Raw genomic sequence first — 27,589 nt, forward strand, 5'->3', positions numbered from 1 at the left:
GAAATCGTCACAGGTCGGATTCGATCCCTAGACCTCTGGGTCGAGACATACATCTCAGTAGGCTAGCCTACATATGCGCCTGCTCTACCTACAATCCGGCCGCATGCTCCTCCTCTTTTTGAAATCATTACTCACTATACTTCTGTCAGTCACTTGGAACTGGACAGTGAGAGTATCAGATCACCAGAGAACCTTAAGCACAATGGAGGAAACAACCGGCAGATCAACCAAGAGAAAAGTTGTAGTGGTGGGCGGTGGTTTGGTAAGAAGAGAAAATGAAAGTGATTTATTCATTTATTATAGGCCCCTACCTCTTGTCTTAGGATCTCTTGACTTAGTCTATATGGACCTGAAGAAAATTAAGGTTACAAATCAGTGTTTAGGTACGGCTATGCAGCTTATATGGTGTTAATATGGTTTAGTTAAGAGATAATTATGTATAAAAGTGTAAAGCACATGCAGTGATTTTGGCAAGTTGTTCAATTAACTGTCTTTATTCCCCTCCACCCTTAAGGTTGGAGCACTGAACGCCTGCTTCTTTGCCAAAAGAGGCTTTGATGTGGAAGTCTTTGAATCTCGGGAAGGTAGTATTCAAAACCCATAGCTTTTTCAAAAGATAACTACAATTTCACAAAGGTAAGATTAACACACTGTGTCTGATTTTTGGTCAGATATCCGGAAAGCCAAGGTTGTGAACGGAAGAAGCATCAACCTGGCATTGTCTCACAGGGGCCGGCAAGCATTGAAGCATGTTGGAATGGAGGAGAAGGTATGCTGATTAAATAGAGTCACTGTTTTAACTAATTAAATGATTTCTCTCAGGGCTGCAGGGGCCGCAGTGTTCGAATTATACTGGGGCCTTTGGGGGGAGCCCACTTTTCGTGCGCTTGCGACAATGACTTACAAAGATACATAACAGCTACAAGTGTTATGCACTGGATTTACCCTATTATAGGCCTACTTTATAATATTTAAAATGTATTGATAGGTCAAACAGCAAACAGCCACCCACAAACAGTCTATAAACCAAGCATCAGGCTGTCTTTGAGATTTCATATGAACAACGGTTAAAGTTTCTCAGGCTACCGAAGAATACCATCATTCCTCCGTTCAATTAGGGCTAAGCGACGCGCCCCCAAGCTCCCATCCTTAACCATTAACCGTTTTGTCCACCGGCCTGAAAACGAACAACATGAACACCAAACCCAGATAGCAAACAGTCATTGAAACTATGTTAAATCAACATTCCATTGTCAACATTAAGTCATTGAAACAACATCACATTCTGATGTTGATTCAACATCATTTTGCACCCTGTTTTAATATTGAAACGTTGATATCCTGTCCATAGATCAACGGATTTTCAATGGTATTTCAATTATCAGGAATATTGAAACAATGTTGAAATTTCAACTGAACTAAGGATCAACGTGATTTAAATGGAATTTCAATCATTATTAAGCCATAAAAAAGTATTGCTAGGCATACGAAAATGTAATGCCCTAAATTAAATAGCCTATAATGAATATCCTGCTTTATCTACAGCCAGGATGTTAAAAAGTGATGGAACATTTGAAAGCTTGTATGCCTATAGCCTAGCCTAAAACACTGACCACTGTTAAGAAATACGTGTTTTCAGAATCTCTGAAGGAGAGGCTTGGTCCAATTGAAAGGTTAACACAAAGATTTATTAATAAAAATGATAAGTCAAAATACAGAAAATTACGCTGCAGCGGGCTTTGATAATAGTTGCTTAACCATAAAGTTCCCGCATCTATTTCGCCCCGAATCCCCGTTGCCCCCCTGCTTTATTCCTCCAATCCCAGGGGCGGTTACTTTTCTCCTTCGTGAGTAAGAGCCTTCCTCATAGGCTCTTTGTTGGCATGGTGACAGGTTGGACGCGTCTTATTGGTTTTCTTCGCTGTCCAATTAGGAAGAACATGCTCTAAATTCTGCTCCCTGGGGGTCATTTGTACCCACAGATCAATATGATCTAACATGCAGATGTCGAGTCCTTACAAGTTTACCGGAATTAACATTCTATTGTCCTAACCCAGACTAAAGTACCAGGGGGTTGGAGACTGATAGAGGCAGAAGTTTATTTCCTGCTGTGTGGCAAAAGTTTTCTCTTTATATGATAATAGTTGGTTTTAACCAAAAAACAGGAAGAGAGGGGGAGAGAAAGGATCTGTCTTTACATATAAATTACAGAGACAAAAGGTGGTGATTGTGATAATAAGATCAGTCTGGACCTATTCTTTTCAGTCAAATAGTTTCATTCCTATTTTCATAACCTGGTTACAGCATACAATTTATTACTTAAAACATAAAACATACATTACATTAATATCAGCACTGTTACAACTTTATTTTACTCAACACCACACCACACTGTTTAAGGTAAAAACAAATTCATTTTATTAGCCTCTTATTTCATTATTTGTCCTCTTTAGCATAGTTACAGTTCATGGTCCTCTGACGTCTGACTGGTTTGTCGTCCAGTCCATCCTGCCCGGTCTGACTCATAGAGCAGTAACTGTTGCACAGCCTGGGCAAAAGTAAATTGGTTGACGGCGGCTGTCCCCATCTGCTGTGTAAGAGCATCTAAAACAGAAAATACAAGCACAATGCAAAAATTAGCCTTTAAGTTAAACAGAACACCCACATATACACACTTGGAAACAAATTTACTAGGCCTAGCGATAGTATTTTTCAATGATCGGACATAAGGCAATTTGTTTAGTGCTGTAGGCTAACCTATCAAGTTTTCCCTACATTCAAATCACTTTTCAAAATTGAAGGTTACCTTTTTACTTGCTTCAGTCCCTCCGGCAGGTGATCTCTCTTTTATTCCCTCTCCGCCTGGCATTTTCCTCTCTACAAACACATTACAACACAATTAGAGCAACAAATACTGTCACATCCTTGCCAAACATCAGTTCAAAATGAATTTTTAGGCTAAGGCTAGCGCTAGCTAACGTTAGCTAGCATTAGCTAACATGACCAAATTCTAAAATGTCCAAATGTCCAAAATCCAAAAGCTATAAGGCAACTACAAATGGAAATTCAGTCATATCCAATAATTTCCTTGCCAAAACATTTCCAACTTCATCTGTACCATATTCTAAGACTGTTACTGCTAGCTAACGCTAACGAATGTTAGCTAACGCTAGCTAACGTTAGCTAACGCTAGCTATTTTTAAAAGTTGTCTGATGCAGAATCCAAAAGCATGATGGACACTAACCACCATGTTAACGAGTAACAGTATTTGATTTAGTACAATTCATTCATATCGAACATTACATATTAAGCAAGCTTACCTGATCGTATTCGCCCAAAGAGTCCAGAAATTAGATGTGTCCGGTGCAGTACGTTGGTCTACCACACGATGATCTCCTGGTCAACCAAAAATCAATGGCTTTTCAATCATATTTCCCGGTCAACTATATATCAATGCATTTTCAATCATATTTCCCGGTCAACTATATATTAATGCATTTTCAATCATATTTCCCGGTCAACTATTTTGGTTTGGTTTATTTATGGATATAGAAAGACAACAAGGGGATCAAAGGGATAACATGTAAAAGCGAGAAACACTTTTTTTCCAACACGGTCCCTGATGTAACATACAACACATGCAAACACATACAGTCCTAAGGTTAAAACAATAAAAAAAATAACACTACACATAAAAAAAACAGCTAAAACACCATGACCTACCAAACAATAAATTTCCCTCTCCCCAATCTATATTTTATTTCCCCCTAATTATCTATTTTATTCCATAAGTAGGCCCTAACTTTATGTCTAAAATCCCATTTCGTAACTGCCATTTTGATATGAAGTGGAAGACTATTCCATAAAATAATTCCTGTATAAAAAAAGGATTTTCTGGCTTCACTATTCACACAAGGCACCTTACATGAACGGACACTGGCCCTAGTCTCATGTGCATGCTGAGTATGTACCATTAAAATCTGAAATCCCAAATACTTTGGGGCTACACCATTAATAATACTGTACATATGATTGAGTTTAAGTTGTTCAAACCTAAGCTTAACAGGCAGGAACTCAACCCTCTTAAACTCATTTCTTCCCACATGATACCTAGAAGGTTTAGACAGTATAAAATCATCATATTATTTTGCATGATCTGCATCTTGTTTTTCATTTTCATCGTTAGGCCACTATACCATGCTGAGCATGCATAGTCAAAATGGCATTGAATGCGTGCTGAGACGAGGAGTTTTTTTTATTTTGGAGTCAAACTGTCTGCAATGGAATATCCTGACAATGTTTGGTCCAATATAATACCTAGATAAGTAACAGAATTCTTTGTTTCAATTTCATTGTCGTTACATATAACTTTTAATGCAGATGCCTTTTGTAACTTACATTTGGTGCCAAATAGGATGCACTCAGATTTCCCTAAGTGCAATGACAGTCTGTTGTCGATCAGCCACTCTCTTACATTTTGCAGCTCACCACTAAGAGTGTCTTCAATTTGGGATATGTCTTTTCCAGACACTAGTAGTGAGGAATCATCAGCATACAATAATAACTGATATTTGACTGCAGCTGGCACGTCATTTACATATATTAGGAATAACAAAGGGCCTAATATCGAGCCTCGGGGTACACCACAAGTTATGTTCATGGGTTCAGACAGGACTCCATCAAAATCACAAGTTTGATTTCTTTCTGATAAATATGATTTAAACCATTTTAAAGAAGCCTTCCCAAAACCCATGCATTGTAATTTGGATAAAAGAATAGAGTGATCCACTGTGTCAAATGCTTTTTGTAAATCCAGTAACACCATGCCAGTATAATTACCTTTTTCACTTTCTTGTCTGATGTAATCACAAAGATAAAGGAGGCATGTGTCAGTGGAGTAGGCAGATCTAAATCCAGATTGGTGGTCATATAACAGATTATTCTTGATCAAATGCTGCTCCACTTGATCAAAAATCACTCTCTCCAATATTTTGGATACACTTGGTAGTATTGACACTAGTCTATAGTTTTTCATATCTGTCCTACTGTTCTTCTTAAACAATGGGAGCACCCTGGCCCTTTTCATCTCAATTGGAACCTTACCTAGTTGTATGGACAAATTTATGATATGTGCAATAACCTAACCAATAGCATTAGCACTATCCTTTAAGAATCTGGCTGGAATATGATCCATGCCAGTAGCTTTATTAGTAGATACAGAAGCTAACATTTCTATAATCCTCTCCTTAGATACTAGACTCAGATTGAATGTATCTGATGACACATCTTGATAAAGGGAGTTCAGGAAGGATACCCCATACTTTCCAGCTCCTGTTGGTAAATGTGAAGCCAAGTTGGCAGCAACAGTAGTAAAAAACATATTAAAATGATTTGATATCACTTTTTTATCAAAGCAAATATCATTATTAATGTCAATCCCAGTGTTACAGCTGTTACCAATTATTTTCCCTGTACCTAACTCTTTAAGAATTTTCCATAATGTCTTTGGTTGGTAAATATTCTCTGTCTCTGCTTCCGCATAGTATTCAGCTTTAGCCTTCTGTATATGATATCTTGCTTGGTTTTGGTTATACACATATTTATCAAAATCAGGTTGCATATTTGACTTCTTATACTTCCTGAAATAGTGGTCTCTCTGTCTAATTAAATCAATAATTTCAGTAATCATCCATTTGTCCCTCTTCTGTTTCACTCTAATTTCTCTCATTGGTGCAACCATATCCAATACTATTAAGAACTTCTCCTTAAACAATTCCCATGCCCGATCGGCATCATTACTGTTAATAACTGTACTCCAATCCTGTTCCGCCAGTTTACCCTCCAATAGCTCCTTAGAATATCGTCTTGTACATCTTATTTTTAAGGAATGATGAGACCCTGATCCTATTTTAATTTTTGAAATTTTGCGAGTACAAAAAATAACTTTATGATCACTGATTCCAATATCCAAAACCCCAGAGCAGCTGATACTGTTTCTATCAGTAACCAACACCAGATCCAGAATAGATTTAGAATACCCATCTACTCTGGTTGGCTCCATTATAAGTTGCTCCAGACCTAGCACTTTACAGTAATGTAAAAACTTTACCAACAGCCCATTTTTTATGGACATAAGCAAATTTGTATTAAAATCACCTAAAACAATACATTCTCTCTCCATCAACACATTACTGTCAATACATACTGATTCTAATAATTCATAAAAATCATTTTGTTTGGGGGGTCTGTAACACACGCCTACAACAATAGGCTTTGTTTTATGTAGTCGAATTTCAACCCAGGCAGCTTCCAGTGTCTCTATCTGTATTTCCGGGCATGGGATAAAAGATAAATCAGTCCTAATAAACAGACATACCCCTCCTCCGTTTCTATTGCGGTCTCGCCGGTAACAGTAGAAGCTTTTGTCCTTGCAGTGAACTGCCTTATTTCATCCATTCTGGGAAGTAAGCTCCTTGCGTTCAGATGAATAAAATGTAATCCTCTTTGGTTTAAAAGGTCCAGGGACGTTTCTTCTGTGATCACATCTTCCTCCCCAAAAGATATATCCTCTCGTTTATAATCCAGGATATCGGGGGAGCACATTTCCATAACGCAACAGGCATTACACACCAGCTGAATGTTTGCCTGAGCTTTTACGGCCAAGGTGTATGTTTTACGATCTACGTTTGCACATTTTATGTGAACAAACTCGTCGCACAAATCACAAGCAATTGCATTTGCATTCGCTCTCACAGTCTTTCCACAGTTCGGGCATGGACACTTAGGTGTTTTACAGGTGGGTGGCCCAGGACATGGGTGAACATCTCCGCACAGAAGCAAACTCTCTGTAAAAAACAGGAGCGTAAAGTGTATCTTTCTTTCCCCAATAATACTCCTCCTGTTGCATTTGGCTTTACGTTGTTTATGGAATGGTCGGATTAATTTGTTAATATATACTGTATATATCAATGCTTTTTCAATCATGTTTCCCGGTCAACTATATATCAATGCATTTTCAATCATATTTCCCGGTCAACTATATATCAATGCATTTTCAATCATATTTCCCGGTCAACTATATATCAATGCATTTTCAATCATATTTCCCGGTCAACTATATATCAATGCATTTTCAATCATATTTCCTGGTCAACTATATATCAATGCATTTTCAGTCATATTTCCCGGTCAACTATATTTCGATGGCTTTTCAACAACAGGTCGTTTCCCGTTCAACTCTAAATCAATGACTTTTCAACACATTGGCAATATCGCCCGGTAAACCAAATATCAATGCTTAATCAATCATAAAGATAACAACAGATCAATGTTGTTCCAATGTTGTTGCCATCAACATTAATAACGTCAGGTTTCATCGATATTGTAATGGTGATTCAACATTTATTTTGCGTTGAAATTTCAATATCAACCATAATGATGATTCCGATGGAAAATCAATATTTATTCAATGTTGGGTTGCTGTCTGGGAATGATGCAGCCAATGGCTAAGTGTGACTTTGCTCAAGATGCAACTAGGTGTTAGAGACTAGGCTACTGTCAGCTATATCTAGCATCAATCAATAGATAATCTCTCTTAAGGGTTATAAAGACGACACAAGAATTAACAAACAGCCATGTAGGCCTAGCCTATATCGGCTCTTCCAGTCTGTCCACTGCTGGCTCTTCCAATTTAAAGGGAGAGAGGAGCAAGAGGGGATCGTGACCGCGGCCTCTGACGGGCTGTTCTTCAGTCAGAGATCGAGGACATTAACGGTCTATGGCTTCTTCTTGCGTTGTCACCCTGGTGGGAGGTGTGCTAACAGGGCTTGCAGCAGGTGAATCGGTCGTGCTATTAACGTCATCGCTACACAAAATTAATTAAACTGCCTTGTTTTCTTTTTGCCATGGCTATATGATAACTAACTGCTAACTGCAGAATGGATTTCAAGGACTTTGCGCGCCGATTAATGGCCTCCAACGATTCTGTTCTTTTCTATGAATCTTTGAGTTGACATGTAGGGCCTACTAAACATGAGTTGAATTTGCACCGCACCACGCCTTGACGCTCATGAATGAATGATATTTTTGCAATTTTACACATAATAATCCACGATGATAATATTACACAAAACTGAAATTGCACGTCAAAATTACACACTGTTAATATTTTTAGAGATGTCCCCTAGCTCCCCCATAGTCCACACCGTGCAGGGGCCTGGTGACCCTAGCTTGCTTGTTTATTTGTCTAAAAGATAGGTATGGAACAAATTGGTGGCATATACTTCTGTAGCTTACGTCTATTATTCTTGCCCTTGTTACGGTAACACTTTACAATAAGGTACACAAAAAATAGGTACTTAATGATTAGTTACTGTTTTTGAAAGGGTAGTTACCCTTTTTCAGAAGGGTAACAAATGATTAGTTACCCTTTTTGAAAAGGGTATTACCCTTTTTCAGAAGGGTAATGAACGATTAGTTACCCTTTTTTCAAAAGGGTAGTTACCCTTTTTCAGAGGGGTAACGAATCTCCCAAAAGCAAAATCGTTCTGTGAACTACTAAGTTACAAGTTACAAAATTTGTTTTGTTTGTCATTATAATGTCTGTGCCGTTCAAAAAGTGGTTGGTTATTAACTGTGTCCAATTGCTCAGTTAGTTTTTCTTCCACCTTTGCTGTCACATCTGTGTTAAAATATGCGATAGTTAATTTTGGCTCTTTGAATGTACATGAACTTTTAGGCTCTATGCCTTACCTGCTTTCTTTAATCCTAAACTTAACCAGTTGAACCTGTCATTTTTAGTGGAGACTGAATGCCGTTTCACACATTAAAGAGCCTCATCTTAACCATTTCAAACACTAGTCTTAAGCTTATATGACTGCATTTCCCATTCAAAGGAGCACGTTTGTGACTTTTTAATTCATTTCAACTCCTAGCCCTCTGTGTGAAAAAACAACACTTTTGTTCTTTTATGCTGAAAGAACAGCATAGTTACCCTTTTGAAAAAGGGTAACTAATCATTCATTACCCTTCTGAAAAAGGGTAACTACCCTTTTGAAAAAGGGTAACGAATCATTCGTTACCCTTCTGAAAAAGGGTAACTAACTAATCATTAACTACCTATTTTTTTGTGTACCTTATTGTAAAGTATTACCCTTTTTACCGTATAATTCCTCTGAAACCACATCATAGACCGAAGTGGATGCAAGTTGGTGGAAACCCCTTCATTTTCTGTTGAACTGGATTTCTAATAATGAAATATTAGAGATGTGGCCGGGCCCAAGGGAATCTGTCCACTCTGCTTTTATTTGCTTGCAGCCCACTCAAAATGTTTTATTCTGGCATCTGAGGTCAGCAGTCTTTTTTTGCTGCACTGAGCATGTTATGCTCGCCTCAGAACTCTGCGTCAGACCTTTACACTTGCACGACTTTTCAGCATGACAAAACAAGGCCTGCTTTACAAGGTTTTCACACATAAGGGCAGATACTGGTTGACCACATGGCTGACCACATGGACTCGCTGGACTGTCCATGGCACGATACCCTGCTGGATCCACTTAGCTCTCGTTTGAATTGAGACTGAAAACATTGATTTTTGCCAATGCAAAGTATAACACAATACAGAATAATTAATTCTAAATGTTTATGCATGTCATTTATAAAGTTTCACCCCCTGTATTAATCCCTTTTCCTCAGATTGTTTCCAAGGGGATCCCCATGAATGCAAGAATGATCCATTCCCTGAGTGGGAAACAGTCCCCGATCCCTTATGGCAGGAAAGGCCAGGTAAGATGGCCATTGTTATAATGTGAGCATATATTTTATCATGCAAAACACAAAATGGGCCAGGATGACTAAACTGACATATTATCCCCCTCTCTCCCTTGTAGGACTACGGTCATTCACAAAAGAACTGCACTTTTTTTGTTTTGGTGATGTCCTGCAACATAGCCATGCATTAAAGGCAGGGTTGGTAATGTTGAAAAGCTATCAAGATTTAAAAGTAGAATCTCCTCGGGGCTCCGTCTAACCCAGGGGTGTCAAACATACGGCCCGTGGGCCAGAACCGGCCCGCCAAAGGGTGGATGACTATGCAAAGTGTCAAAATTGCAGAGAAGTAATTAATTCCAAACCCAAATTTTTTCCTACAATAGCCTTAGAACGCTGTCGTAGCAGAAGCAACTTGCGTTTGCCAATATCACGCTGACAAGAAACTCTTTCTGGAGTGGTTTACTGGTCTGGCCCATTTGAGATGAAATTATTGGTGGGTGGCCTATGAACTAAAATGAGTTTGACACCCCTGGTCTTACCCCTCCCCCTGCGCTCGGGGCTCCGCCCACACACAGACTTCACGAGCACCGCTGCTTTTCTGCTTTAGAGCGAAAAAAGGGCTTCACTCATCAAAACTACTTCATGTGTCATTCACTGGTAAGCAAACAGTTAATATTATCAGACCGAATGTATAAAACACAGATGACTTGCAGTAACTCTGGCGCCGACAACACGCCACGTGCTCCGGCTCGTAAGCAGGAGGGGAAGAGTACGCACAGCGGGGCGAGGAGGCATTTCATTGGTTCTTTCCAAGCGCCCCGCGAGGCAGTGATTGGTGGGTGTTTTTAGAGGATTACAACAGCTACAGATGAGTAGGGTGACCAGGTGAGAATGGGTAAAATTTGGGACGAGACGAAGGGGGGGTGAGGGGCAGGATAACTTGAATGATTTATTATTTTTATTCAGGAATTCAACTGTCTGTCATGTAAACCCGAAAAAACAAAACCAAAAAAACATAAAAATCATGACCTCAAGTGTCATTATGGAACAAATAAAACAAACACAATGACTGCGCTTTAACATCAGCAACATCCAATCCAATCACTCCTTCTCGTGGCTTCCTGCACTTAACATGAATTTCAAAACTCCGCACCAAAATAATTTTTTATTCAGAAACTCAACTGTCTGTCATGTAATCCCGAAAATACAAATAAAAAAATCATTAAAGTCATGAACGTCTGACTTCCCCCCGTGTGAAATACCAAACTCCTTCCTACATACATTGCAAAACGCTTTGTTTGCATTACGTAAAACTGCAGTAATCCAGGGGTATTTCCCTACCCAATCCTCCCAGTACCTGCAGAGACGTTTTTGCTTTTTAGCTACGTGTTCATCGGGTCCCGGGACCCCAGCCTGAGCCTCCATTTCAACAATGAATGAATGAATGAAAAATAGCAATGCGTGATATCAAAATTCGTGCCTAGCCGCCTACATAGGGCCTACGTACTGTTGCAGCCAATAAGCAGCCGACGGGAGCTGGCTGCAGGACGACTCAATCACCATGAACAGTTTGTAATGTTCTATCAGACTTTGCTCTAATTTTCGGGACAATTAGTGCAGGATTCGGGATTCGCGGATACAGGAATCTTTCGGGGCGTCTGGTCACCCTACAGATGACGGTTCTTTTTCACTCCTTTTTCATAGCACATAAGTTATTTATTGCTGTCGGGGTGTAAAGACCATTTCAAACAATATATAAAAAAGTGTTTATTGTAAATAGTTACCAACGCTGCCTTTAAGACATTGAAACAAGTAACAAACTCTGCTAAGTCTCAATTAACAGCATAACCTATAACATATGACCTATTAGTAAATGCCACATCTCAACAGATTGGATTGTTATTTTCATGGTTATGCAGTATTAATATATATTGACTCTGTGACTTTCTGTTAAAGTACTTTTTGGACGCTTGGTATATAGATAATATATTTACCTTTTCCTCTAAATTTTCTGAAAATAATACTCAGATACATCTCAGTTACGCGTTTGGTTGTTAGCAAACTATACTATAATAATTGACTTTGGTATACTAAATCAGTCTGCAGATTAAATGTTAATTTTGCAATTTTTGCGAGACCTCACATGCCCCGACATTCGTGTGTTCGGAAGCACGCACATACAGAAACCGTGACATGCATGCACACACAGAGGTCTGTTCACTGAAGTGGTTCAAGGATGCACCAAATGATAAACGGTGCAAGTGACAACTTGTGCAGTCTGACTAAAAATATGTCACAAAGCAATAGAGCCTGGTTAGTTATTCTGAAAATAGTTGCTTTTAATTACACTGATTTACATAGGTAAATAAAGAAAAATATATACCCCAAAAAAAGCAGTAAAAGCATGTAATGCAGGAGACAGAGAATAAATCCCAGAGGCTTTCTGTTCCATTTTCTTTCAGTTCATCCTGTCAGTAGACCGAGCCAATCTGAACAAAGAGCTGCTAACAGGTAAGAACTTTTCTATTCTTCAGCCAAAGTAGCCTTGGAGCATTTACACTGAACCCATTGCCATAGTGTGTGTTCTGAAATAACAACGTTATAGCCAAATTCAAACAACATCCAACCATCGACAATTCAACATTCAAATGTTTCTACGAGAACGTGCTGAAAAAATTTGACTCGTAAAGAGTTTAAGCCCCTTTCAGACACACAACCCATTACATTTAAATTGATTACAATTTTTGCATGTCTATCTCATATCTGAACAAGCCTCTGAGTCACTTTTATGCAAAAGCTATGACAGCCACAACCACAGCAATAATCCAACCAACAGTCTTTCTCTAGATATTTAAATTTTTCATTCATACCAACTTTGTGGACGAATTGGACGGATATTATAAAACAGGCAGCAGAATTCACTCTCTAATAGCATTCAGTGATGAAATTGATGCCCAAATTTATAAGTGGATTCACTACATTATGGCTTTTAAAGAGAGACTTAATAACTTTCTCTGCCATTGCAGCCACAAGTAACACCCACGGGTAACAGCTGTGTCCAAAATCACTCCCTTTTCACTATATAGTGCACTATATTTACTGTCTGCCATTTGATGAGGGTCCAAATACTAAGTGTGAACTTTATGCACTGCATAGTACCATAAAATATTCCTTCAATGGAACACAATAGCAATGTCCATGGCACGCGTCTACACCTTGAAGTGATGGCGCACAATGATGATGATCCACAAGTATTGGATATCTCACTTTGGAGTTAACTATTGAATGTCTTTTTCACACACACACACACACACACACACACACACACACACACACACACACACACACACACACACACACACACACACACACACACACACACTCACACACTATGTACTGGCTCTGGTTTTCCTCAAAAAAGATACACTACTCTCTAGTTACTTTTACTTATTTAGTCTCTCTTTCAACCTCGTGCAAACTAATTTTAAGTTTCGACCCTGCTTTAGTGGAGGCGATTTGTGGCCAAGATGACAGAAGTTAGCGATGGAGCCGATGCGCATCACAGCATCGCACCATATCTTGTATCATGTATCTATTGGAGCTGATAAATACCCTGGCCAACTGTAGAGTCATTTGTCTCGGGAGTCAATGCAAATTGTAACCTTTCCCACTTTCCCAAAGCCAGATGATAGTTGTTGTTAGTAGGTTTATTGGCCAGTGGGAAAGGGGTATTATATAGGGAGTAGGGAGTGAGTGAATGAGGTAGCCATAAAATCAGTAAACTAAAATATCCACCCAAAGATTGCTAATATTAGCTAACATGAGCTGCCTACTGTTTATAAAAGGCAGAGTAAGGATGTACTGTAGTAGCTAAACCCCTTAGTGTATTGAATTGAGCAAGCATGCCTTTTATTATGAGGAATTAACTTTGTATTCGCAAGAGGAAGAATTCCTTCTTTCAAAAGTGACTTACAGTAGTATTCCTTAAAAGGATCCTTATCCACTTTTACAAACAGCATATTTTACAGTATCCTTACATTTGAAAGCATTAGATGAGTTTGAAGTCTGTAACCTTATTATATTCTTTATTCATGAACTGTGTACAGTGCTCAAAGTAAAAAGACGAACTCTTTCCTCCCACCAATCGCCCTAAATTGGTTAGGTTGTTGTGCCAGTGAGCTGAGCCATATCGACCGCAGATACTCCAGTGGGTTAGCTTCTTTAAACTGAATGAGCACGTGTTGGGATGTGTCCGTCTTTTCCGGCTAAAATGATTTTTGCCTATTATTTAATGAAGTGCCTCTGTGCACGCTTGGAGATGTGTGACAGCATGGGTCCGTCTTTAATTATCTGTGCTGAAAAAAGGGGCTGATTGTAAAGCCGCTGCTCTTATCAGTGCCAATCCAGACTACTGGAGTGAACATTGAGATAGATTTTTGGAAGGTGTGACAATCTCAACATCATCTTTTCAGTAAACCAGTTATGTTGTTCATTAGAATCATGCTAATCAGCTAAGATCCTAACAGCCTGTTTCCTAACTCCTTTTCTAACATGTTACTCCCACAGAGGCAGAGACATATCCAAACACAAAGTTGAACTTTGATCACAAACTGCAGGATTGGAGTGCTGAAACGGGGCTAATGACCTTTGCCAGGTAAATAGTTGTCAAGCTCAACACACATCCACCTCTATATTCACAACGCACACACACACACACACACACACACACACACACACACGCTCAGACTATATGGAGGGTAATCTCGGAGGAGGATCTGCTCATTTGGACTCTGGCTTTATTGATCCTGTCCCCTCTCTCGGCCTTGTATATGTTAACTAGCAGAGGTTTGGGACGGTGATAAACATGTTGCCTTTGAAGCCTCTGTGTGTGTGACCTTTTTAGTAGCTTTTGTAATTGGTTGTCCTTGAGGTAGGCTAAACGGGACACACAATTTACAACCCAACTGACACTGAAACACCTCCAGGTCTTTTCAGTTGTGGATGTTAGCGTTCCCGTGACGTGAATTATTAACACACAGGGTATCACAAGGTTTTTATTGCGTTTATGTTAGTGTTGTGTCGACGTTTTGAACGTAAAACAAAAGAACATTCAACGGAGCGTCAAAGCAGTTGGACGCTGCACCGACCGGCGACTGAAGAGCAACAGGCTAGACGGCGCCAAAGCTGAGGACACGCCGAGCCGGGGAACGCTGGATTTCCTAGTATCATACGTGCAGAAAAACTATAACTCTGTTATAATCCCTAGCCGTAACAAGAGTAATCCGTTTCCCCGGGGTTGCTTATGTCGTAACAATGAGACGTGAAGTGAAATTGCGGTCCTTCCTCTGCTCCGCTCTACAGCACCGCTCGTGCCCGTCCGTGTGTGGGCCGGAGCCCCGGGGGCAGGGGGAGGGGTTAGACCGAGCCCCGAGGACATGCTACTTTCAAAGCTTTTCAACATCGCCAACCCTGCCTTTAATACCTGTCATTAAATTGCCTCAAAGACGTCACTACATACAGTATATTATATGAGTCTGGACAGACGGGGATGTAAACTGCAACTAGCCTGCTTGGCAGAGGCATTCACCTGCAAGGTGGTTATTTTAGTTTCTATTGAGTTCAGCTTTATCTAAAATGTATTAGTCATTTTGATGTGTGTGTTGTCATTTCTATTTATTTATTTTAATGCTGGTGGTCCGACAGTTGAAAATGTTAATTAGAATGAGTCACTGTGCAGTTATTGCCACAGAGAACAAACACTTTAATGCACTATAGTAAAATTGTGTTATTGCCACAGAGAACAAATACTTAAATGCACTATAGTTAAATTGTGTTTTGAGTAAAGGCTGTAGCTGTGTGACTTGAATCCAAAAGTCACCCTGGCGTGCACTTAACACATCCAGGACATCATCTTTCTCTCTACCCTGTGGTTGGACTGTGACTCATATTTGGTCTCTCCAGGTTGTATAATTAAATCTACACGGAGAGCCTGATGCCACAATGTTTCCTCCCATACTAGCCAGGAAATATTCCGAGATAGCCATCAGCATGAAATACAGGTTTCTTCTGAGTGTCAGCTTGGGTGACAGTTGCACAGGAATTTGGACATTGCTTCTAGTAAGCCCGAAGAGGTCTCTTATTTTACGTGTCGACTTCTTACTGGTATTATTTCGTAATGTTAAGGACCTTTAGGCTAAGCATGAAAAGGATTAGCCTGTTGAATCAAGTTAGAATCTAGTAAAGTTATTTAGCTGATATATATATATATATATATATATATATATATATATATATGGATGTTAGTATACTGTACATGTACACATGCATTTGTTATGAGCCGGTTTGTGATAGGGATGTTTAACACTAGTTTAATATAATATACAATATTATATTGATTCTTTCGGATAATGAAACGATATTTGCTCATATCTTAAAGTCTGTCAAGATACAATTTTGATTCAATTCAGGGGCCTGCGAATGATATGAGACAATATCACATGTCCATTTAACACAGTTAAATTTATGTCAAAAAAAACTAAACTAAAATATGATTTGACAATTTTATTACTGAGCTCTTCCAGACTCATGAAGTGGGAATCTAGATCCAGATCAATGTTTTGTAATACACCCCTAGTTTGTGACATATTTCTCAGGTCAGATGGGTCCAATGAGGAGATCAAGGCAGACCTGATTGTAGGCTGTGATGGAGCTTTCTCTGCCATCCGGAAGCAATTCCTTCGGCGCAGCCGCTTCAACTACAGCCAGACCTACATCCCCCACGGCTACATGGAGCTCACCATGCCACCCATCAATGGAGAGGTCAGTCCTCTCTACGGTACCCTCCTTTCATTGAAGAGATGCTGTCGTTGGGCACCATTGTATATGTCTTTTTGTTTATTTAATTTTGTCCATCATCATCTTTATCGTCATTATCCTCCCCAGTTCGCCATGAAGCCTAATTATCTGCACATCTGGCCACGAAACACATTCATGATGATCGCCCTGCCCAACTTGGTGAGATTTAATTTCATTTCATTGTTCTCCCGTGTGTAATAGCTGCACCGATTCTCAAACTCCAGTTGGAAATTGAGCAATGTCGAGTGTGTATTTGTACCTACAATTTTTGAGCAACCTCTAGCTGTTCCAGAAAGACAGAAGCAAAATCACTTCAGAAAATTGTAGTGCATGATTGACCTATGGGATGTCCTCATAGTTAATTAGCCTAATCAACAGAGCTCCGTAGCTAGCAGAGGCTTACTCATCGGAACTCTGCACACAGCAGTCTCCCTGACTGTCTCTGTTTTTGTCCTCTGCTTTGACTTCTCTCAATCGTCTTTCTTAATCCCACAATGATTTTTCTGCACGGCTGACTCAGCACACCAGTTTTGCTATCTTTAGTGAGAGGCTAAAGGTTAAAGCAGCTGACGTTGGAGTGAATTCACACTGTCACTAACTGCCCTAGTTCCCAGTAACACATTAGGGCTGAGAAAAAACAACACAACACAAACCAACACATCCTTGCTGCTGTGGATACCATGGTAACGGAGGCAGCGCTGACAGGTCCTCAGGGAGCACTTTGTGACGTTGATAGAAATCACCTGCTCAGATGGGCATATAATGGCAAGCCCACAACCTCAGCGCATGTCCAGCCATCACTTGCACTGGGTGGAGTTTGGCTCTTACATTTGCGTTGAGGCTGGAAGATTCTTTCATGAGTTCAGCATGGAGGATTTTTCAGACCAATGAAAGTAATGTGAATCTGTATTGAAATAAATATATTGAAAATAACACATAATATTAATTCATGTGAAATGTCCCGTGTGTACATTTGAAACTATATCACAGAATTCAGCATTTATGAAACAATGCTACTTTGTTTGTGAGTGCAATGGTTCATTCTTGACCTGGGAACACATCTGTGATTAATTATTTTAAATGCAATGCTCACTTACTCCATAAAACCCTTTCAGCATATTGTAATTCAAGTGGTCTGAGAGAAAAACTAGACTTCTGCATCTCATCTTGGCCCTGTTTTCAGGCTTTAGAAAATGACACAGGTGATTTTAGAGAGAGACAGTGTTCCTATTGGCTCTTCCACAATTGTAGATGCATGTGCATGTGCCTTCAGATAGTTAAAGCCTGATTCAGTGGCAAAATATTCTGCAGCCAAAAGCTCACTGCTGAGGCTAGCTAGCTCACAATATTTTTTCTATCCATCTCTAAAGGCTTTGCCAAAATTGACACGTTTTATTCATAAACATGAACTTGAATAACAATATGTCATCTTCAAGCTTTACATGCTCACAAGTTTGCAAAGAAAACAGAATAGAATTATTGCTATATAACAGCATCGGGATCAAAATAGGCTTGCATTGCCAGACCTTACTTCCCCTTACCCTCCCTACATACACTCCAGGATAGGAGAAAAAAACGCTCTGGGTTGTTTGCATTTCTTTAAACCAATCGCAATCCTCTTGGGCGTTGCTAAGCTCCGGACGCAGCGACGGTGGCTCTGCAAAATAGTTTCAGGAAAGAACTTTTTTTATTAAACGCTACACTTGGCAGCAAGTAACGTTAGCCTACCGTTACCTACCAGTGTGCGGCTGCTGTCACTGCCCGATGTGAGTCGAGCGCAGATGTGAGTCGCGCATGATCAGATTTAAACAGTTTACGGCTTAACGTGTCTTACTGAAATTTGTGAAATCCATAAACTTTTCTGTTTACATACAATAACAGAAGATGGAAATCATTTCAAAAATGTTTTAGCTATCTATGATTGTTAGATTAACGTTAGCTCAAAACGCCATTCAAGTGACAGCCTTTATTGTGTTTGATTGCTAACTTGTAGCTAGCAGCAGCAGTCATTTCAAAAACATTTTAGCAATCTATGATTGTTTGATTGCTAACGTTAGCTCAAAAAGCCGTTAGCATCTTGTAGGCTACTTGTTGCAAAGTGTGCAACTCACATCTGCGCTTGTCGCAAAGTGGCGCATGCACGACTCAAATCTGCACTCGGAAAAACAACACAGATGTTGCGTTCATATATATATATATATATATATATATATATATATATATATATATATATATATATATATAAATAAATATATGAATATAAATAAATATATATATATATAAATAAATAAATATAAATATAAATATATATATACTGTGCTATATATGTATATAAAATGTGTCACCTTTTTCAGCCCTTCTGAGTTTGCAGGTATGTATGAATGTATTTGTTTTTTTCAAAACTTGCCATTTCCAACGTCTAGCTTGGTAGCTCGAAGTTTGTTGTTGTTCCCCAAAAACAAAGAGAGTTTTGTTATACGAGGAACATCCGGCACATCTGGTGGCGTTAGGTGATCCAGCGATTATTCAGTAAATGAACTGTCGTCGATCCAGACAAGGATCAAAATCACAATGGGGATGATTGCAATGAATGAGTAGTGCTTTTACAGGTTACTGTATGTGCATATGCCTGTTGGCTTAGGACAGAACATGGCGTGCCTCTTCCAGAAAGCTTACCCCAGCTTTAACTATTAATTAACTATTAAACTTTTGGCCACGTCTCCTGGCCTTCCTCAGTAGATACATGGGGAAGCTTTGGAAATGCCAGCATGCTGATCAGTGTTGGACAAGTTACTTTAAAACTACAATCAATTATTCATTGCTCATTGAAAAAGTAATTAAATTAAGTTACTAATTACTCAGCAGCAAAAATCAAGCATTACAAAAATCAGTGATTTACTTTTATTACCCAGCACGTGTTAAAGGTGCCTTTAAACATCTCCAAATCCTTTGCATCCACACTCTTTTTTTTTTTTTTTTTTACATGTTTAGAAACAGAAAACAAGACATTATGGTTTAACAAGCAGTCAGCTTGCAGTTTGTAGGGACTTACTGACTGTCAAGCAGCTAGTCCGTCTCTATGTAAATAAAGTTCCCTCGAAATCACTTGACAAGAAGTGTGTCACAATGGATTTGGGAGCTAACATCACTGTGTGCACCGTTTGTTTTCCAATGTAGGATAAGACGTTTACCTGTACCCTCTTCATGCCCTTTGAGGACTTTGAGAAGATCACCACAGGAGATGAAGTCATTGAGTTTTTTCAGAAATACTTCCCCGACACCATACCACTAATAGGAGTGTAAGTTACTTTCTCACCTCCACCCCTCTCTCCGTCTCTCTCTCTCTCTCTGTCTTCCCCCTTTCTCCCCCCTCTGCCTTTATCTTATCATCCAAACTGACAAGCCATCCCCAAAAACACTTTCATTTCTCATCATCCCTGTCGACTCCAGTAACAGCCACAGCCATGATCTGTGAAGTGTGAAATTGCAGCCTTACACTTACATGGGCTTGTTTTAATTTGTGGTGAACCGTATGTTGTGGGTGACGGAGAGATAGTGGAGGCATGAGTGGTAGAAACATATACGGCTTTCATTCACTCACTTTCTCTCTAGGTTGAATTTAGTTGGAGTGCTAAGGCCTAAACAAATGAATGCATGCTTCCTTTCCTCTGATTGACTGTTTATCTTTTATGACTGTTTATGGATCATGGCTGTTTCAGCTTATTCAGATTTGACATATGCCTTTTTAGCGAGCTAAAACCTGATTCAGTTGTTTAGAAAAATGAGACAAAACGAGTGTGTAATTGTTGTATTTCTGTTTGTGCCACGCAGCAACGCTCTGAAAACGGATTATTTCCGATTGCCTGCGCAGGCCATGGTGTCTATCAAGTGCTCCCCGTATCACATTGGAGACAAATGTGTCCTTATGGGGGACGCAGCCCATGCTGTGGTGCCTTTCTATGGGCAGGGGATGAACGCTGTAAGTAACACTAAACAGATGAGAAGAAAAGGCAGAAAAGAATGAAATGGAGACTCATTTGTCAATTCATGCTTTATAGGGCTTTGAGGACTGCCTAGTCTTTGAAGAAATAATGGATCAGCTCAATGAGGATTTCAGTAAGTACTTTTTAAATGAACAAAGATCAAAGGAGACAGAGAAAAGGGAATGAACTGACCATTATCAGAAAGTGTTTTTTCTCTTCTTTTTCTGCCCAGGTACTGTTTTGCCTGAGTATACCAGAGTGCGAGTTCCAGACGACCACGCGATTGCAGACCTGGCCATGTACAACTACATTGAAGTAATGCACATTTATTTACTACTTTAACCTTGTACCTTAAAATGTTTTTAAAATAACATTATATAACATAGACTTCAACCCAAAACCCAACAGCGGTGGAAGTTGTATTGAGATCTTTTAATTAAGGCAAGGCAGCAATACCACAGTGTAGAAATACTCAAGTAAAGTCTTGCATTTAAAAAGCTGTGATTGATATTTATTGGTTTTTATTTTATGATAACAAATATTGTGTAACGTGAAAGATAGTCTCGCTTTGCCAGACCTTCCTCCACAGCGCTGCGGTAGAGGGTCTGGCTAGTCCACACATCATTCTGGGATGGGAGAAAATCGTGCTCTTTCTTTAAACCAATCACAATCGTCATGGGCGGCAATAAGCGCCAGACAGAGCCACGGTGCCTCTGCAAAATAGCCTCGGGAAGGAACTTGTTTTGGTGGAACATGTGTACATTCAAAAGTTTTAGTCGTGCAACAGAAAACAGATAGTCTAGCTAGCTGTCTGGATTTACCCTGCAGAGATCTGAGGAGCAGTTAACCATAGTCCTTATAAATCCACCAGAGTTTAGAATGTGTTGATGAACCCACAGAGAATGATATATATATATATATATATCGTGGATGTCTCTAGTAATGACTCGCCCTCTTTAACATTGCAGTTTATTCACAAACTTCTGCTTAATTGTTCATTAGTTCCCTTTGATCTTTAACAGTGTCTGCCAGTGCCAGTCAGCTGATTCAACACTAGTTATTAGAGGGATCTCCACTTCACTTGAAAATTGGTAGTAGTGCTGCAACTCAAGGCTATTTTCATTGTTGATTGATCTGTTGATTATTTTTCCTCGATTAATCTATTAGTTGTTTGGTTTATAAAATGTTAGAAGATGGTGAAAAATGTCGACCAGTGTTTCCCAAATCCCAAGTCATCTTGGGCTTGGGATGTCATCCTCAAAACAACTCAGAGATATTCATTTCACTGCCACAGAGGAGTCAAGAAACTAGAATATATTCACATTTAACAAGTTGCACTCAAAACCATAGTATTATATATTATAATCATTATCAAAATAGTTTGTGATTAATAAAATAGTTGACAACTAATCACTGAATTGAAATAATCTATGCAGCTCTAATTGGTAGCCTGTACTGTTTGTATTTGTGATGTACGGAAAGGCCATTCACAATCCGAAGAAAGTCCGCTTGGGTTCTGCGCGTGCCGGCTCCAAATATCTGTAGATGTTTACGCTCTGCATCACATCTGACAGGTAGACCGCTCCCTAACCATCTGTCCATTCAAAAAGACAGTAATTGGTCTCATTCTTACAGATCTTTAAAAAAAATGCAACATTTTTGCTTTAGCTTAATCCCCCATTACTGCAGAGCAGAGGAGACCAAGAGTTTCTTATGCGGCTGTAAGATTTATTTCAGGATATTACAGTATAAAGGACACTATTCACTAACACATATACTTTTTCGTTTGTTTTGTAGATGCGAGCCCATGTCAACTCCAAATGGTTCCTTTTTAGAAAACATGTTGATAACATCCTCCACTTCCTCATGCCAGTGACAATAACTCCACTTTACACAATGGTAAGTGTCCTAATACAACAACACGATCACTGTCACATTCCTGGGTCTACCACAAAATCTACATCGCTTGCTGCTATTCACCTCTTCGTCACTTCCTCTCCAGGTCACTTTCACTAGGACGAGGTACCACGAAGCCGTGGAGCGCTGGCATTGGCAGGACAAAGTAGGACACTTTTTGAAAATTTGTCTTCTCTTTAGACTTTAGCCATTTCTTCTTTCCTGCGTACAGTTTACTTTTTAGGAGGAGATGTTCATTTTGTTTGAGTATTTTAGTTTTGTAATCCGGGACTCTTTTTGAAGTCGCAGTTTTATCAGCACAGAGCATGAAAGGCAGATGTGGCTAAATACTTCCCTTTTTAGAAACATTTGTTCTACCGTCTACCACAAGACAGAGCTTTGCTGCACAGAGAGATGTTTCTGATGTCTCTCGTCTGGCTGTAATGAGTCGGTTAGTCCTTGGCGCTGTGTTGAACGCAAAATGAATCTAGGGGTTAATAATATATGTGTACAGAGTCAACTGTTCTCTGAGATATGTCTTCATGCTAATCGAATGTGTCTCTAGCTTGAAACAAGCTAGCGCAAACCGGTGATTAGCTTCTAATGCTAGCCTTAGGGGCAGAGGGTAAATCGCTACTTTAGCATAATGAGGGTCCCTACATGTAAACCGAAGCATTGAGAACTTTGTAAGTGTACAGACAGTTTATTAAAAAGATAGTTTAGAAAGACTGTACCATTCATGTGTACAGGCAGGCGCCATCTTGGGAAAACAGTCATGACCAGTCGAACCACGAACGCCGTGTTTGACCTATGTTACTGGTTTCACGTCGTTCAACTGGTCATGACTGTTTAGACTGTATAGTGAACAGTACAGTCTTTCTAAACTATCTTTTTAATAAACTGTCTGTACACTTACAAAGTTCTCAATGCTTCGGTTTACATGTAGGGACCCTAATTATGCTACTGTTGTGTTTCAAAATCCACTAAGTAGGCAAGGAGAGGACTTAAAAGTTTAAGAAGTATTTATTTAAGTAAAATCATAAGAGCATAAACGTGTACACGGGTCCGAGTTGAGCAGGCACACAGGCTTCTCTCATCAGACTGAATTTCCTGGCTTATACATGAATTCATATATATATATTTATATATATATATAAAATACTCTAAGAGCATTTTGATTTGTTTATTAGAAGTTGGAGGAGTCCCGTGGTTTAGACTTAGCCTCCCCTGGTTGGTGCACAGACTGGTCCCAGTCTTTTGGCACACGCCCTCTTCATCAGTTTTTAGGCAGACTTTAACTATGCTGATGGTCAGAGAGAACAATGCGCCGCTGTTGCCTGTCACAGGTTGAGGAGTAACTTATTCTCATGGTGAAACTGATATCAAACTGATATTAACTTCGCTGCTGCACTCTTGTTGCTTTCTGACCACCATCATACAGTGCTGCTTTCTGCACGTACAACAGTATCCTTTTCTCATTTTGCATGACTAAGCTGTCACAGTGCTCTTCCACTAAACACACTAAACACACAACTATAATTCAACTATGATTTGTATCCTCATAAGGCATAGCCAGCTTGACTGATTATTTTTATTTCTTACACTACCGTTGAAGTGTGGTGCTATTTTGAGCCTTGTTGGTGGTGTAGAAATAGCGATTTACCCTCTGCCCCTAAGGCTAGCGTTAGAAGCTAATCACCGGTTTGCGCTTGCTTGTTTCAAGCTAGAGATACATTCGATTAGCATGAAAACATATCCCAGAGAACGGTCAACTCCGTACACGTGCTATTAACCCCTAGGTTCATTTTGCACCGTAATGGTCCTTTAAGGCTGATATCGATACAAATATTTGGTGATGTAAATATTCCGATATATCGGCCAACATATATTTAAAAAAAAAAAAAAAAAAAAATCCATAAATGCTTAACAAAACATAAACAGATTTTCTTAACATTAGTTATTTGTAGTTATTTATGAGTCCTCACTAAAATAATATGATAATGCAGTTTTAAAATAAACTTTTTATTGTCACAACAGAACAGAGGAACATCAAAATATATTAAAGTTCTGATAAATAAAATGTATAAAAATACAAACTTAAGATATGAAACTTAAAAGTCCTTAAACACAATAACAAAAAAAACAAAATCAAAGCGTGTTACCAACAGGGACGTAGAGCGCCTTCTGGTGGACAAACTATGCAACGCCAACACTCATAACCTGGTTGTAGGGTGTTTCGTCCGTTTTTATTTTATTTTTTAAATAAATATTCATTTATCGGCCATTATAAATGCAGATACCGATAGTTTGGAACAGCCTAATATTGGCCCGCCGATAACGGTCGGGCTTTTACCGACACTGTTTTTTTTATTTTATTTTTTTTATTGCCAATACCAATTATTAGTAGTTAATGAAACTGATAACCGATTTTTGGAACTGATATGCATTTACAGTGAAAATGAAACTCTTTAAGTCAATATAAGGATTTTGGAATGTTACAAACTCCAACACAAAACTTTGTTGAATTGCTTTGAGCAATTATTTAAAGAATTAGAAACTTTCAACATAATACACAGTAAAAGATAGTCAGATAGTGTTGTGGGCGGCTCATTAAGTCAGACTCAGTGGTGAGTGAAACCGAAGCAGAGGGACAGACACAGAGCTGTAGTGTAGTTGCCAAAAGTAGTGCACGTTTTAATTCATTAACTTTATTGGTTATCAGACAAATAAAATGCTGATACAGATAATCTGCAAACTGCCAAAAAAAAACGGCCCAATAATCATCCAGGGCAGATAATCCACCATGAGGTGACGACAACCACGACTCTACACTAACATGTCAGTTCATTTCTATGTTAGCTAACTTTGGGACTCATAATAAACCAAAGACCTGAAGGAAAGCATGACCGGGCGTTTTCTTTGCAGCTGTGATGTGTGATGCTTTTGGAGTGTGGATATGGAGTGATGTTCATCAAAATGGAATTGATGTACAAAGGCAAATGTGAAGGTGTGAGGTAGAACTGAGGATTTTTTGACCAAATACATTGATATTGATATTGCGGCAATATTGTTAGGTTGACAACTTTCACAAAATATTTACACAAGGAGATTTTTTGATAAATAATCATCATTAACGTGGATATAATGACTAAGTGGGTAAAGGCCAATAATAGAACAGCTAGAACAGTCTGGTAAGTTTATAAAAATGACATCACTTTACTGTAATGCTGCCTTTCAAACCAGGAAAAGACAACACTTGTGTCATATCACGATATCCAAAATGTAAGACAATATCTAGCCTCATATATCAATATCGAGATAATAGATATATTGCCCAGCCCTAGTGTGAGGAATTAAAAAGTATGTGTGCATAAATCTGCAAAAAACTGAATTGAAACTGACTTTTTTTTTTATGAATTTTTCACAGGTGGTAAACCGTGGCCTGCTGTTCAGTGCTACAGGAGTGGTTTTGGGAGGCTCATACCTGCTCATTAAAAATCCACCGGATATCAACAAGCTCATAGTCCCGGCTGAGAAGATGTGGGACAGGCTTGTGGCCCTCTGGACCCCCTGAGCACTCTGATCTGACACACAAGTGCAAAGATTCCAGCATCAAACGCTAGAACTGAGAGGATCCACATGTTAACTGACCCAATTAAGGCTCTGCCAGGCAAATTAATGAGCATAATAATTGTCCTGACCTATACTGGTCATATTGATTGATAATACAATTTTATAACATTCAACCAGTGTTTAACTGTTTCTGCTTTGATCCCAACATATTTGATTATTTTCATACTATCCATATCATTTTATGCACAATTTTCAATGTGAAAACAAAAATGTCAGTGTTAATCTCACAGGCAGGTGCTAAGGAGTTTTGCTTATACTGTACATTAATTGCAAATAAATGTTCTCTCATCTCATAGTTACTGTCAGATTTGTATTTTGCCTTTGGCTCCATTCCTCTCAACGTTATCTAGTTTCTGCAGCCAAAATCAACATCTAGTTCATGCAGCCAAAATGAGGGACTTTTTGGGACAATATCAAGTTCCATCCATCATCTGTAGCATTTTTTTCTTTAACAGGGTGCTGGAGCCAATCCCCAAGTGAAGGAGTTTAAGTACCTTGGGGTTTTGTTCGCGAGTGAGGGGACAATGGAGCGGGAGATTGGTCGGAGAATCGGCACAGCGGGTGCGGTATTACAATCAATTTATCGCACCGTTGTGACGAAAAGAGAGCTGAGCCAGAAGGCAAAGATCTCGATCTACCGGTCAGTTTTCGTTCCTACCTTCACCTATGGTCATGAAGGCTGGGTCATGACCGAAAGAACGAGATTCAGGGTACAAGCGGCCGAAATGGGTTTCCTCAGGAGGGTGGCTGGCGTCTCCCTTAGAGATAGGGTGAGAAGCTCAGTCATCCGTGAGGAGCTCGGAGTAGAGCCGCTGCTCCTTCGCGTCGAAAGGAGCCAGTTGAGGTGGTTCGGGCATCTGGTAAGGATGCCCCCTGGGCGCCTCCCTAGGGGAAGACCCAGGACTAGGTGGAGGGATTATATCTCCAACCTGGCCTGGCAACGCCTCGGGATCCCCCAGTCGGAGCTGGTTAATGTTGCTCGGGAAAGGGAAGTTTGGGGTCCCCTGCTGGAGCTGCTCCCCCCGCGACCCGACACCGGATAAGCGGATGAAGATGGATGGATGGATGGAGCCGATCCCAGCTGACACTGGGCGAGAGGCGGGGTACACATAGAGACAGTCAAACAACGACAGACAACCATTCATATGTGTATGGGCATACAGGCAATTTAGAGTCAACCATTAACCCAGTGGGTCCCAAACCTAGGTGGTGCCCCTAGGTAGAATATTTTCATAATGGGCTTGAAAATATTTTTATCAAGAAAAGGGGGGCCCTGCAGAAAATGTTTTGGAACCACTGCATTACTTAACCTTGTGGAAGAAAGCTGGACAACCTGTAGATTCACGTTTGCATGTTTTCCCCGCTAACACAGGGCCACAGTGGGTCAGGGTTAGTAGAACAAAGAAAAAACCCAGTAGTAACCAGGCGTTTTTCTCTTCTTAAAAGGTGCTCT

The 27,589-nt window shown here is 39.6% G+C and overlaps 1 protein-coding gene and 1 long non-coding RNA gene across 3 annotated transcripts; one reads left to right on the plus strand and one right to left on the minus strand.

The window, feature by feature from the left end:
- kmo (kynurenine 3-monooxygenase) lies at positions 1–26,410 on the plus strand. 2 transcript variants are annotated; one of them, XM_028603869.1, is made up of 15 exons: positions 1–262; positions 515–584; positions 672–769; positions 9,695–9,784; positions 12,232–12,280; positions 14,336–14,423; positions 16,423–16,588; positions 16,712–16,783; positions 19,802–19,923; positions 20,456–20,603; positions 20,683–20,740; positions 20,840–20,922; positions 22,405–22,506; positions 22,610–22,669; positions 25,931–26,410. In XM_028603869.1, exons 1-15 carry the CDS (start codon positions 74–76, stop codon positions 26,075–26,077), a joined length of 1,542 nt encoding a protein of 513 aa, XP_028459670.1. In that variant the 5' UTR covers positions 1–73; the 3' UTR covers positions 26,078–26,410. The 2 variants fall into 2 exon arrangements, with proteins under 2 accessions (XP_028459670.1, XP_028459671.1); XM_028603870.1 differs by lacking the exon at positions 25,931–26,410 and adding an exon at positions 25,429–25,488.
- Positions 2,395–3,638, minus strand: LOC114572295 (uncharacterized). The gene is made up of 3 exons (XR_003694748.1): positions 3,322–3,638; positions 2,807–2,877; positions 2,395–2,604 (listed from the first exon to the last, which is right to left on the minus strand). It is a non-coding gene; the product is annotated as an uncharacterized LOC114572295 (long non-coding RNA).
- Positions 26,411–27,589: the final 1,179 nt, after the last annotated feature.

Source organism: Perca flavescens, chromosome 17 (genome assembly GCF_004354835.1).
Source record: "Perca flavescens isolate YP-PL-M2 chromosome 17, PFLA_1.0, whole genome shotgun sequence".
In the NCBI taxonomy this organism is placed as follows: Eukaryota; Metazoa; Chordata; class Actinopteri; order Perciformes; family Percidae; genus Perca; species Perca flavescens.

Coding starts and splice junctions, on each gene's coding strand:
- kmo (XM_028603869.1), top strand. CDS start 74: ATGCGCCTGCTCTACCTACAATCCGGCCGCATGCTCCTCCTCTTTTTG. Junction 20,604..20,682: donor ATGGGCAGGGGATGAACGCT/GTAAGTAACACT, acceptor CATGCTTTATAG/GGCTTTGAGGACTGCCTAGT. Junction 22,507..22,609: donor TAACTCCACTTTACACAATG/GTAAGTGTCCTA, acceptor CTTCCTCTCCAG/GTCACTTTCACTAGGACGAG.